Raw genomic sequence first — 13,550 nt, forward strand, 5'->3', positions numbered from 1 at the left:
ATTTTAGGAAAGTGTTATTGACACTCTAAAAATCTCATTGTACACTTCTCACAAGTAAAGAAAGTTTGGAGTGTAGAATGAGATTTTTGGAGTGCTAATAACAATTCCTTAATTTTAAGGTAAGTGTTAACAACTAAAATGTAATACAATATAAGTAGATTAGAATTGTTTGAAAGTCTTTTTAAAACAATTTAAAACGCTTATTTCAGCTCTTAAAAAACACTGCTAATTGATAGAAAAGGTGAAAAATATTTTTGAGTTCAAAAAAGTACACAAAATATTTTTTCAAAAAAAAAAAAACTTAAATTCTATTAAAATTCTTAATGTGCTTCTAATTGGAAAGCTTAGCGCTTATACGTAAATGTATATTTTAAAGAAGTATTTTCAAACTGGCCATATGGTAACATGTAGTAGAGTTACGACCACCTTAAAATTTTATCAATTGCCGCTCATTGAATTTTATTTTTATTTTTCATCAAATGATAGATTTGTTAGATTAATTAAATGTTATATTAGAAAGCAGACAGAGTTAGAACTTATGCTGTGGTACAAGGACAATACTCACTGAATTAAATACAAACCTATCACCAGTCTATACACCTCTTTGTTTTCAGATTTTGCACTCACTCAGGGTCACAATCTTATATCCCACCGATCTTATAATACCCAACTCATATTGTTTCTTGTTCACTCTCATGCACTCGCATTGTCTTGAGCCCCTGCATGGCCTACACGTGTCCCAATCGACATCAACAAAGTAAAGTGAGTGAGCCTAGGGCAGTTGAAGCAATAAGGTAGTCGACAATGCTGGTGGAGTGTGAGTGTTACTTACGGACCCATCAACTTTCAGTACATGGTACATTTTCCTCGATAAATGTTAAATCTGCAGGCTCTCATTACCACATTCGCTAGCTCTTAGCTTCTTTCTTCTTCATCCATTAGCTTTCTGTTCCAATTTATTTCAGTCACAATAGGGTTTTCTCTCCCTCACATCCTTGCTTTTCTCACAGTAAGCTTCTAATATCGATATATTATGTGTTTTCTTAATTATGCATCCATGTTAATTTGATGTTTTAGTTAAATATTATTTGCTAATTCATTGTCTGATTTAATACTGATGAGAGTTCAAATGCCGTTCGCAGCTCACACTGGTGGCAAGCCATGCTGCTTTACCACCTCAACTTTACTGGAACTCTGTCTTGCCAAACTCAAAAATGCCAAGAGCTATCAGTGAACTTCTCCCGCCTGCAGGTTAGTATTTAAAGTCTCAAAGAAGCTCAAACATTATGTATTCCTAAACAATAATTCTATTTAGACATACAAACTAATAATATTACCGAAACACTTTCTAATACAAGTAAGCCTAACCATCGTATATATATATGTAAGATCTACATGCATGTATTAGAGATTATATATATGTCAACAAATGTGTCTAGACCTTCTAAAAGTGATATATTAATCCACTGAAAAGGCAATAATTTTGTATTATAAAAGATGAAGGGATGGAATAGCTTAAATGTTATCATTGCTCAAATTTGGTTGTGGTCTTGGTATGTATGTACTTATTTTCTTACATATATGTCAATAAAGCCACAATAAGAACAGTCAATTTCAAAACAACCGGTCTGCTTTTTAGAAACTTTTCTATAGCGTGGGTAACTGAAATATTTAAAATGGAGGATATGTGGTTGATGTTGATACTATCAATAATTTGACTTTACAATTGAATGTGTCCTTCAATTATCTGTCGAGGACGAAGAATCAGTTTGCTGATATAAGTTTGACTACATTTTAAGGTATTCTTACGTTGTTGATAGAAAAAATTGTTTGACTTTACAATTATGGCGATGTGTCGATACACTTGACTACACTTTAGAGATACGATTTTAACGGTGCATTTTGGTATTTTCTATGTAGGTCTGAAAATTTTCACAAATTTTAGCATAATAAACTAACTCTTCTCAGTTGTTCACCATTTATGTTGCTAAATTTTGCAGATTTCACAGAAGATAAAAGCACCTCTGTTGTAGTAGGAAAGGGTGGTGTCAATGTTGACGCAGGCAAAGGAAAGCCCGGAGGCACCCATGTCGATATTGGGAAGGGTACTGGAGTGCATGTGGACGCTGGAAAGGGAAATCCTGGAGGCACCAATGTAAACGTCGGGAAGGGCGGTGTGCACGTGGAAGCCGGAAAAGGAAAGCCAAGCGGCGGCACTAACGTAAACGTAGGAGGCAAAGGCGGTGTTGGGTTGAACGCTGGCAAGCCCGGTAAGAGAACCAATGTTGGTGCTGGCAAAGGAGGAGTGTCAGGTCACAAGGGCAAGCTCGTGTATGTTGGAGTAAAACCAGGACCAAACCCTTTTGACTACAGGTATGCAGCCACCGAAACCCAACTCCATCAAGACCCAAACGTCGCTATTTTTTTCTTGGAGAAAGATATGCAACGTGGAACAACAATGAACTTGCACTTCACTACAAATTCAAACACAGCAACTTTCGTGTCGCGCGAAACCGCCGAATCCATCCCATTTTCGTCCAACAAGCTGCCAGAAATCTTAAACCAATTTTCAGTGAAACCGGGGTCCGTAGAATCAGATATAATCAAGGGAACAATTCAAGAATGTGAAAATCCAGGCATTAGAGGAGAGGATAAATATTGTCCTACCTCTTTAGAGTCCATGATTGACTTCAGCACTTCCAAGCTTGGAGGAGGAAATATTCGAGCAATTTCGACAGAAGCCGGAAAAGGAGCTACATTACAGAAGTACACAATAGCTTCTGGAGTGAAGAAGTTGGCGGCGGATAAATCCGTCGTGTGTTACAAGCAGAACTATACCTACGCTGTTTTTTACTGCCATGCAACAAAAACAACAACAGCATATGTGGTGCCCCTGAAAGGTGCCATTGGGGTGAATGTTAAAGCAGTAGCAGTCTGCCATACAGACACATCAGAGTGGAACCCTAAGCATTTGGCCTTCCAAGTGCTTAAAGTTAAGCCAGGAACGGTTCCGGTCAGCCATTTCCTTCCCAGTGATCATGTTGTCTGGGTTCCCAACCAGATATCTACATGATTTGATTGATCAACCCATCAGTTCTACATATGATGATGTGATCAGCTGAATTAGCATAGTTTGGACTGTCGATTACTTCTTCTTGTCACTATGTATTTCAGCCTATATATACTCATAAATGAAAGCATGCTATCTTGTGGGCTTGGCAATTTTTCACACTACATGTTAACCCCACTCGAAACGATACGAAAATAATAGTTTCGGGTTAACACATTAACTAATCAGGTTGTTACTGAGTCACATATTAAAAACCGTTAATAACCAGTCATGACCAAGTTTACATGCGGATAATCCATTTTCACCCATTAAGAAAAAAGTTATCTTGATAATTTTAAGGGAACTTTAACGAAAAACTCCTGGTACAGTTCACTTTAACGAAAAACTACAATTTTACACTAAAAAATCAATCATGGTACTATTCACTTTACCCTTTATACAAAAAAAAACTTACTACAAACTACAATACCATAGTATTTATATAGTATATTAAATATGTATTACTATATTATTATTCTTTTTTTTTTTAACAAAACTGTATTATTATTCTTTAATAAGTTAAAAAAATAAAGTTAAAATTTCATTTATTTATTTTTATTATAAGAGTTTCTTACTACCATTAGTGCTATTACTTTTACTTGGCCTGTTGTGACTCCAAATCAACTAGTAAGTGTAGTATACAGGGTTATTAGGCAGAGTCGCAGCTTGCCAGTGTTAGAGTTCATCTAAAATAGTTTTTACTCTCTCTCTCTCGTACTCATAAATGTTTTATCCTCTTAATTTTTTTTTTTGACAAACTATTTTATATAAACTAAGGAGGAAGGGTGAGCTTAACCTCACAACGAGCTAGTAATAATGTAGTTCAAATTCACTTTTGCCAAGAATCGAACCTAGGTCTTCTCACTTACAAGTAAAGAGGAATACTACTAGACTATAGTACTAAGTGACTTATCCTCTTAATCTTAAGTGAGAATAAAACATTCTAAAGCACATTAAAAACATCAAAACACATTAAAAATATATAATAATTAATTTACTAGTTTGAAAAAAAAAATACACAAACGCTCATGATCATCCTCTATAGAACTGGGTTCGATTGGCAAACCATGTTAAATTCCTTGTGCCACTTGCCAGCCACATATACATAATTACTGAAAATCAGTTATCGCTAGCCAACCGTCTTCTTGCGGTTGCCAAAAATTGGTTCAGCCAAATTTATTGGCTGGTTCGGTTGGTAAATGGCACAACCAGTGGCTTCCACTTCTTCCTCGCTATCTTCCAGTTCCAAGGGCTCAATTTGATTTTTAGATTAGGGTGCTTGTTTGGTTGCATTGTGTGGTTCATTTTGGGTTAATCCATGTTGTGCACTAGTGGTTGATTGGCTAGACTCCATCATCCTAAACATAAGCAACGCATATACATTCAAAATCATATATATGTACGCGTATATAAAGTATCAATAATCATCATGATATCAATTTTGTTAACAATATTTTCTATATTTATTATGGCATGAATCATATACATATACTTATATTTTTTTTAAACCCTAAAACTAAAGAGCCATTTATTTTCTAAACCATAAAACTGAGGAGTCAAGCATGTAAAAAATACCTAAAATATCTAAATACCAAAAAAAAATAATATATATATATATGTTGGTATGGCATACCGCCGGCATACAAAATCTATTACCAAAGTCATGCCATTAATTGTCGGTTCATTAAAATGCCAACCGATTATGAAAAAATGCCAAAACTATACCATACCATTATGAGCCGACCGGTATGGTTTGGTCGGTAAATCGGTTTATGGCAAAATTTCTCACCCCTAATCCTCTACACTTTAATGATAAGTACATCGTCGTTTGAATTTTTAAAACCCTCGTGAATAGTTTGTTTATAGGAGTTCAAAATAAATAAAAATTCATAATAATAATGTAAAAGTGTGAAAATGTGAAAGAATATACAATCACTCGTAATGATAAGCTTTACAAATTTCATAAAAGGGATTACTCTGAAATTTGACACCATAATCCATAAACCTTAGATTTATCTTTAATTGTCAATTGTCATTTACGCTTTATTCTTCTCACCCGATTTCCATTTTTAGATTTTCTTTTTTGAAAACATAATCTTTTAGAGGATGCAAAAAAATGAACGGTTCAAATCGTTGACATCATGTTCCAATGTTTAAGGTTAACTGAAATATAAGTTGAGGTTATATTGTTTCTATAGACTTTATAAACTTCGAGCAATATTTTCACTGACGGTAAGAATATGAACATTGTGGAGCCAAAAATAATCAAGAAAACTATGGAGGTGACACGTGGACTTTTTGGTGAAAAGAACAAAATTACTCTTGATGCACACTAGGATTCTCACGCGCATGCAACGGACAATAATGGCTCAATCAAGGAAGAGTCATGAAAATGGTATTTATTCAAATCTCTCTCATCATTCCTCATCAAAACCTTATTCAAAAGGTAATTCCCAATTTTCCCTTTTAGTTTAGGTTTAATTGCCATGTTAATTGAGATATTATTTCACATAATATCTTGCAATTATTCTCCAATTACACCATATATAGCCAGCCACTCCCTTATAAATAGCTCTATTCTCCCACTAAAAAGTTAAGCCATTTGCTACCTACAAACTCCAAAACACATTATTTTCAGAGTTCTAACTTTGGCATCAGAGATTCTTCGGCCAAAGCCCCCTCATTCATCGTGGGCACGTAAGGCTTTTGGCCTTAATATTAGGTGGTATTATTTTGCAGGTGCATTTTCGTCAAAGGAGAAGACGGCGGAAATTTGCATCCACAAATTGGTGCTTTCATTGAGAGTTTGATTCACACGCTCAAAGAAGACTCGCATTCAAAGTTTCTCATTTCTTGTTCATTCATAAATTTTTCTTAAGTTCTTATTCCTAGAATATTTTAATTCTTGGAATAGGCGTAGGAGAAAAATACAATGGCGGGAAATTCAAAAACCACAACGAACGAAACTTCCTACATTCAGATCCAGATCAAATGATGGAGGACGAGGCGTAGCCCCACCACGATAATCCACGAGGCTTAACGCAATGGTAAAAGGATCAACTTTGCCACCATGAAGCACCACCACCATGGCAGCCACGGGGACCATCGTGGCAGTAGGGAGTGGGCCAGTTCTATGGCAGTAAATCCACGGTGAGCAAGGAACAGTAATGTAGCTACTATTCAGCAGCAGGCCCAGGCGCCAGAGGTAACCCAAACTGTTGCCCTAGCAGCACAGACCCAAGCCATGCACACCTCCACTCAGAGCACGGTCCAAGATGTCCAAGCCCAAAGCTTGCAGCCCTAAGGCCATCGCGAGCCTAGCGTGTTCCCTAGCCAAGCCCAAGCCCAACGCCCACGTGCACCGCACATGGCCCAGCCTACTTTCGTGGCCCACCTAGTAATTCAAACCGGTCCAAGATCGGTTCAACCGTCATGTCTTCAAATTTCTGGACCAACGATTGAACCGAAGGTATTTTCACCCTATTTCTCTGTAGATTTGATATATCCCAACTCAAATCTTGAGCCTAGAGTCCATTACACTTCCACTACTCAAGGAGATGCATATTGTCCAAGCTCTTCCAACCCAAATAACGAACAACACTTATCTCGACAAGTTATAGAGTTGACAAGCGCCCTCACGTAATAGACAACCTTAGTGAATCAACTCTTGCAGCGTGCCCCAGACGAGATATCCTGAAGTAGGACAAGGGAAGACGACAAACCTCTTCAGTACCGTTTTGGCAAGTAGCTGCTCGACCAGTCATGAACCGAGCATTCTAGCAATGTACACTCCCGACTGGGCCCCCGAGATAGTGTATACTCTCGTCTTAGCACATGCAAGAACGTGCACTCTAGGTTAGGCCCACGGATGAGCATACATTCACGGTTGGAGCCACACTTCAATAATTAACATGAGCAACATTCCAGGCAAAGTGTTCATTTGTGACTAGGCCCGTAAGGAGCATCCTCCACCTCACATCAGAGTAGGCAGCACAACGAACTGAGAAAAGCAGTCACTCAATTCAACTAAAGTTGAACCGGCAACGTGCGAGAAATTCGCTCGTCTACTAAGAACATACCAATGCACCACATCCACGACATAAACAAGCTGAACATATGGAAGAGTAGCCTAGACCAATAGGTCACGACTAGGGGCAGCCGAGAGATCTGCTACCCCAACAAACGCAAATTTATGAAGAAGTATAGATGCTTCTGGCATAGCGATTATGCGATTTCTAACTCAACGAGGCATTACAATGGGACATGACCAGCATAAGCAGGCCATCCTTCACGGATGAGATCGAGCAGGCAAAGCCTCTACACAAGTTCAGCATGCCGCATTTCACATCCTTTAAAATGGATGAGGACTCGGAAAGACACTTAAAGCACTACCAAAGTGCAATGATCCTCTATCGGAACAACGACGCACTCATGTACAAGATATTCGCCACCACCTTGTCACCACAATCCATCCGAAGTATCGATTAGCTTTCTTTGGTTTTCACCAATGAGTACTCATTATATCGCTCAATCAAGAAGAAGCCCGACCACTTGTTCAACGTGAAGAAGAACCTAAAGGAGTCGCTTTACGACTATGTAAAGAGGTTCAAAGCGTAAAGATGGTCGGATGCAATGACTCGATAGCTAGTGCAGCCTTCCAAAAAGGATTCACAGTAGATCTCCCATTATTTAGAAAATAATCATGAAAAAAGATCTAACTCTGGCAAACTCTTTCGCTCTGGTAGAGAAGCATGCACTTTGGGACAATGCTCGGTAAGTAGACAAGGCACCCAAGCAGCCTAAAAAAGAATTGGCAGTAGCTTAAAAGAATGAGGACATGAAGCAGTACAACAACAAAAGCAGGCAGGAAGCCAAGCACAGACAGCGATATCCCCTAACGGTAAAGACATAACCATTTGGGGATATTCCTTATGCGGATTTAATAAGTAACATGCGTTAGCATAATAAACAAGGCAAGCATCATTCCAAGGATCAGGGGGTTGGATCCATTTGGGATACGTTAGGATTAGCCCAAATTCATAGTACCTTTCAGGGTAGTGGAAAAACGTCTTTAATACCAATTCAGTGGTTGCGTGTAAACGCAGTGCTATATCTTTACCAATAGATCAACACCAAATGAGATGTCCTATTTATCGCAATAAGCTAAGTACAACGAAGCGCAATGTTAAACTTAGATATAGAATTTTCAGATTCCATAACCTCTTCAAGGATCTCATTTACAAATAGCGTATGAAAGATCATAGTATACTCAAAGGTAACACCTTCAGGGTGTAGTTTGACTGGTAGACCAAAATACCGTCAGAACAATGCTTCAACTTCGTGTCAAGGCATTAACGAGTTTTCCCTAGATCTTTTATCTCAAATTCCATCTTCAGGTGCGAGACAGTTTTCTCAAGCTCTTCTAAAGTCTTAGTGAGATCATATCAACGACATAAACTGTAACTCTAGCAATTCAGAATAAGACTTCATAGTTTAACACGCAAAGACATAATTCATATCTATAATTGATCAAATAATCACTTAGACGGGTATACCACATCTGCCGGATTGATTAAACAAGTTGAGAGGAAGTTCCATGGTTTGGAACTATTTAAACCAATCCATGTAAATTCTTTGGGGATCTTACATGTAAATTTCTGTATTTATAACCCCATGGAGAAAACACTAACCACATTTCATAATGATGCAATCAATCACAAGGCGTTTGAAAGAAACCTTGCGCTGTAAGGCATGCATCATATCGCACTATTTCATTCATCTCATTACGCTTCCTTTCCCACTTGTAAAACAACAGGATTACCTTGGGCAGTGTAGAAACGATAGATCCAAAACATACTTTGGTAAGGAATTTAACCTGGATTGTAATTTCAGTTGTCCATTTAGTTCTACGTTGTCACTAATCAATGGAACATGGTTCAATATCGTTGCTTTCATTTAAGTCGATAGCTACCATATAAGTAACATCAATCTCATTTCAACTCCATTAACTCATCCAAACTACTATACTGGACTAAAAACTTCAAGTTTCTGGAGTAATTCGGGTTAATCTCATGAGATGGAAATGATTTGAGACAACGATCGAGTGTTGATTCATTTTGTGTTATGACCCTTCTCTTCTAGGGAAGTGAATCCTATGAACCGAGTGATCTGTCGTGTTATAGGCCAAGACAGATTGATTGGCTATCTTCCAATGTACCGGATCGTCCAACAAGGGCGGCACACCCTCCAGAGATGTTGACTCGATGTCTGTTAAGTACGTTTATCCTTGCAGGCATGTTTGCAGCTGGTATATGATCTCATCACTTTAGCTAGATCAGAGGAATGCGTTTGGAGCAACATTCTGAAAGCTAGAATTCATCGCACTCGCTTATCACACTTGTGCGGTACGGGGATCGAGATGAGATGTAGTAAGCAACGTCCATGCAAATTCGAGTCGTTTTACAGGAACGTTGACATTCTTATCTCCTCCTAACGGCAGGAAAACTGTCTCATTGAAGTGACAATCCGTAAATGAGCAGTAAAGAGATCGCATGCAAAGGGTTCTAAGAGAGCTAGTGTGAAAGAGAATCACAATCGACAAAGATTCACATCCTTTTTTAAGGACCCATATTGGTACGTTGCAACAGCTCAACTTGGGGCATGGAATGCACACTTAAAACACGTAAATATGAAGCGTCAGGTTCATACCCAGTAACCAACTATAACATTGAATAGGTTGGGTGGCAATGGGCCTTAAGGCAAACCAACATAGTTGTGTACATGATTGCATAGCCCTAGGCAAAAACTGAAAACTTGGTATGTTTACCAAGGTTCGGGAGATCATTTAAATTGCACTTTATGATCACTACGCGAGGCTATTTGGGGTGAACATGGGAATTCGATGTTCAATTATAAACCCGAAAGACATGCAATACTTTATCGAAAATTGTCAATATAAACACTCTGGCATTATCCAGTCTTCCAAACTTTATGGGATAAGTAGGGTGGTGAACCCTTATAATTGACCAAGAGGTTTAGCAGCAATGTGTATAAACGAACATGTGACCAGTTCGTCGATTCATCAACCAAAACCATAACTATTTATATGGTCTGCATTTTGGTTGGATCAGTCCACATATATTCCCTTGAATCCATTGTGAAAAGAGAGTCATTTCGTACCTTTGCGAGAGACGATTTAGAATATCAATTTCCCCTCAATGAACAAGCTTGGCCAAGTGTGCTTGTAGGCACAAGATCTTTACTTTGGGTAAGGAGATGTGTCGTGGCATCATTGTTCGAACTAAGTGTCCCAAATGGTCGTGCCAAAGCAAGCAAACTGCTCAATCACCAAGTTTTAGGCCGGCCATATATGGTGTGTTCCCAGTTGGCACTAGTAGAAAAACATGTTTGCGCGACGTCGTAAATTTCGTCGCGCAAAATAACTTTGAGCGACGCACAACACAAAACGTCATGCAAAGTCCTTTTGCGCGACGGCACTTTGCGCGACGTCAGTGTGCGTCGCGCAAAGCAATTTTGCAAGACGCATTAGTAAAGACGTCGCGCAAAATAACTTTGCGCGACGCACACTGACGTCGCGCAAAGTTTTTTTGCACGACGTTTTCGTACGTCGCGCAAGATCTTGGCGCCAAACAAAGAATGCTTACCGCTTTTTTGTCAATTTTGCGTGACGTACGTGCATGTACGTTGCGCAAAAGTGACTTCGCGCGACGCATATTCAAGTACGTCGCGCAAAGTCAACGACATTTTCAGTTTGGGAAACAGAAATTGCAAACCCAGTTGCAGCAGTTACCTCCTCCTCCCCCCCTCCCCCCCCCCCCCCCCCCAATCTCTCTTCAAAACCTTCTCTAATCCCTCCCATGCTCATAAATTCAACATACAAATATTTCATCTCATTTCATCATGCAATCCTTCCCTTGCTATTTGATGGTCTTTGATTTGGAGTAAGTAAATCTAATTTAGCTGTTGAGAATTGAATTTTTTTTTTTTAGAAACATGAACTGAATACTTTTGATGGGTTATATATATGAAGGTTTCAATCATTTGTTTTGAATGTTTATTGTGCAATGGTATAGAATCAATTGAATTTCATGAGAGAATGCTTGTTATTTGGATTGTGTTTAGTGGTTTATTGAACAATTTAATTCAATATGAGTTGGACCCTATGAGTCTCATTAGGATATGCATCTGTATGCAAACTGCCTCAAAGCTGTTGACTTGCCTTCAATCACTAGGAAATATGTTAGTCTTGGGGTCGTCGTAGTAACAAAAGAGAACAAGATGTCTTCCCCGTTAGTTTTTTTGTTTTCAGAAGACAATGGTAGTGGATATATTCTCATCTTACAACGATAATTTAAACTGTTATTTTAAGTTCTAACCTACCCAAACCATAATCTGTTTCAGCTATAATATCACACTAGTAAGACATCCCATGTGATACAAAACTGACGTTTAAGCAATAATTAGTTCTCTTCTCCACAGACAAGAACTGGCAAAATCAATCATCTGACAACTTCCATTATACAACCCCCGTGTGTCTACTTCTACTTCATCTTTGTATTCTTCTTTTTTTTAGTTATTTCCTAGAGCCTTCCCTTTGGAATCATCCAATTTGGATTGTACGTTTTCCCTTCAATAATGTGTTAATTGTTGAGATTGAATTGATGAGTATTCTACTTTCATTATTTTGCTTTTTCAAACGAGCATATGGTCAGACCTAGTGGATACTTCATCATTCAACCTCTTTGGAATCATCTTTACTAGTTAATCACATTTTGTAGAGATGAAACACATCAGATTTAATTTGGTAGACACGTTGTAATGAAATAAAAATCTATGTGCCTTGTGGTTTTAATTTAATTTGATTAATCATTTCTTTTTATGTCAAACTTGGCAACCTATTTGGAATCATCTTTACTTATTAATCACATTGTGTAGAGACGAAAGACTCCAGAGTTTCTATATATATAAGCGATGTTATACACTAAACTACATTAAAATGCGGAGAGATAGATTAAAATTTGAGTGCAAACGAGCGAACACACTACCCTAGTCAACTTATTTAAGCTTATATATGCAAAATACACTACCCTAGTCATATTACTCTTAAATAATAAATATGTGTTTGCCTTCTGGTATATGCAACGAAAAGATATACAGAGAAAAGAATGCTATAACATTACGGTATATCTTTCATTTTTCTTTTGGTTGTACTGAGATCATTGGTTTCCATGTTTCATTCACATTATTAGACAGTCAGTTTAAGGATATTCTTTTCTGTAGACCAACTTGTTTATAATAACCAGATTTACCATGGTAACATACATTTTAATTTTTACAGTAAATTGGGTTTTCATTTTTTACTTTTATTGTCCATGTTAATCAGCACACTCTTACACTGCTCTGGTAATGTTCATCACAGGGACCCATGAATGCTTGTTATTTGTTGCAGCTTTACATTACAATGAAAATGAAGTCTAAGATGTTTTCTTGTTATGTTTGTGCTACTAGGCCAGCATGCCAAAGCAATATCTTCCCGTTTTAGGCCAACCAATTGCATTATACAGGTAACTGACTCACACTCTCTCAGTCAAACCACTTAGGGAACTTTTCTAATTTTAGGACACAACTTATCAAACCAACTACAATGCGTTTTTTTTTTTTAATTAGCTGAATGTTTATCTGGTGGATTATAATGATGAATAAGCATTATCAGTTTGTAACTTTAGAAGGATTATAAAATGAATGAACTATTTGGACTATTTGGCTGCAAGATCCAATTGCTTATAGATGCGTAAAGTGAAATAAAGGGTGCATAAATCACTTTATATTACAATGAAAATAAAGTCGCAGAGAAATTTAACTACATTTGAAATTTAACTACATTTGAGATGTAATTATTGTGATTTAGTTTATTTGTACGCACATATTTTTGTACATCACCTACAAAATTGTTTTGTGTTGTACGAAGTTAATACTACTTAACTTCGTACACTTTTTTTTCAAGAAAAGCTTAGTTTCCCGTTTGAGAATTAGTTGGATTTCGTGCATGGATGCGAAAGCATGACTACTGTCCAATTAATTCTTAAATTGTCCCCTTTTTTGGACAGTTTGGGAATGCATAGTTATGTGTTGTAGTTTGCGGTTCACAGATTAGGTTTCAATAGTGGAAATTTTGGTAACATATTCCTAATGTTCTTCGAGTACACGGTGGATATTATGTATCTATGGCGTGCACTTCAAGAACTGTAAGGAGATGCTGCCGAAATTTGCTCATGTCGAAATTTAATCCATTGGAATCGTAAATTACGAGACATAAATGTGCATTCCTGAATGGGATAGGGCCCTGACCGGAGGAATAAGGTGACAAGACAATAGTTGAAGTTGTTGTAATTCTTGTACTTTTATTGGGATTGCAGAAAAA

The 13,550-nt window shown here is 37.6% G+C and overlaps 1 protein-coding gene across 1 annotated transcript; it reads left to right on the top strand.

Annotated features, from left to right (window-relative positions):
- The first annotated feature begins 876 nt into the window (after nt 1-876).
- On the top strand, nt 877-3,216 carry LOC126631598 (BURP domain protein RD22-like). The gene is made up of 3 exons (XM_050301720.1): nt 877-1,009; nt 1,143-1,251; nt 2,001-3,216. The coding sequence occupies exons 2-3, from the start codon at nt 1,215-1,217 to the stop codon at nt 3,071-3,073; spliced, it is 1,110 nt and encodes a 369-aa protein (XP_050157677.1). The 5' UTR covers nt 877-1,009; nt 1,143-1,214; the 3' UTR covers nt 3,074-3,216.
- The last annotated feature ends 10,334 nt before the right edge of the window (nt 3,217-13,550 follow it).

Source organism: Malus sylvestris, chromosome 8 (genome assembly GCF_916048215.2).
Source record: "Malus sylvestris chromosome 8, drMalSylv7.2, whole genome shotgun sequence".
Lineage (NCBI taxonomy): Eukaryota > Viridiplantae > Streptophyta > Magnoliopsida > Rosales > Rosaceae > Malus > Malus sylvestris.

Excerpts from the sequence above, each read along its gene's own strand:
- LOC126631598 (XM_050301720.1), top strand. The coding sequence starts at position 1,215 with ATGCCAAGAGCTATCAGTGAACTTCTCCCGCCTGCAG. Across the intron at positions 1,252-2,000 it reads TGAACTTCTCCCGCCTGCAG|ATTTCACAGAAGATAAAAGC; the intron begins GTTAGTATTTAA and ends TAAATTTTGCAG.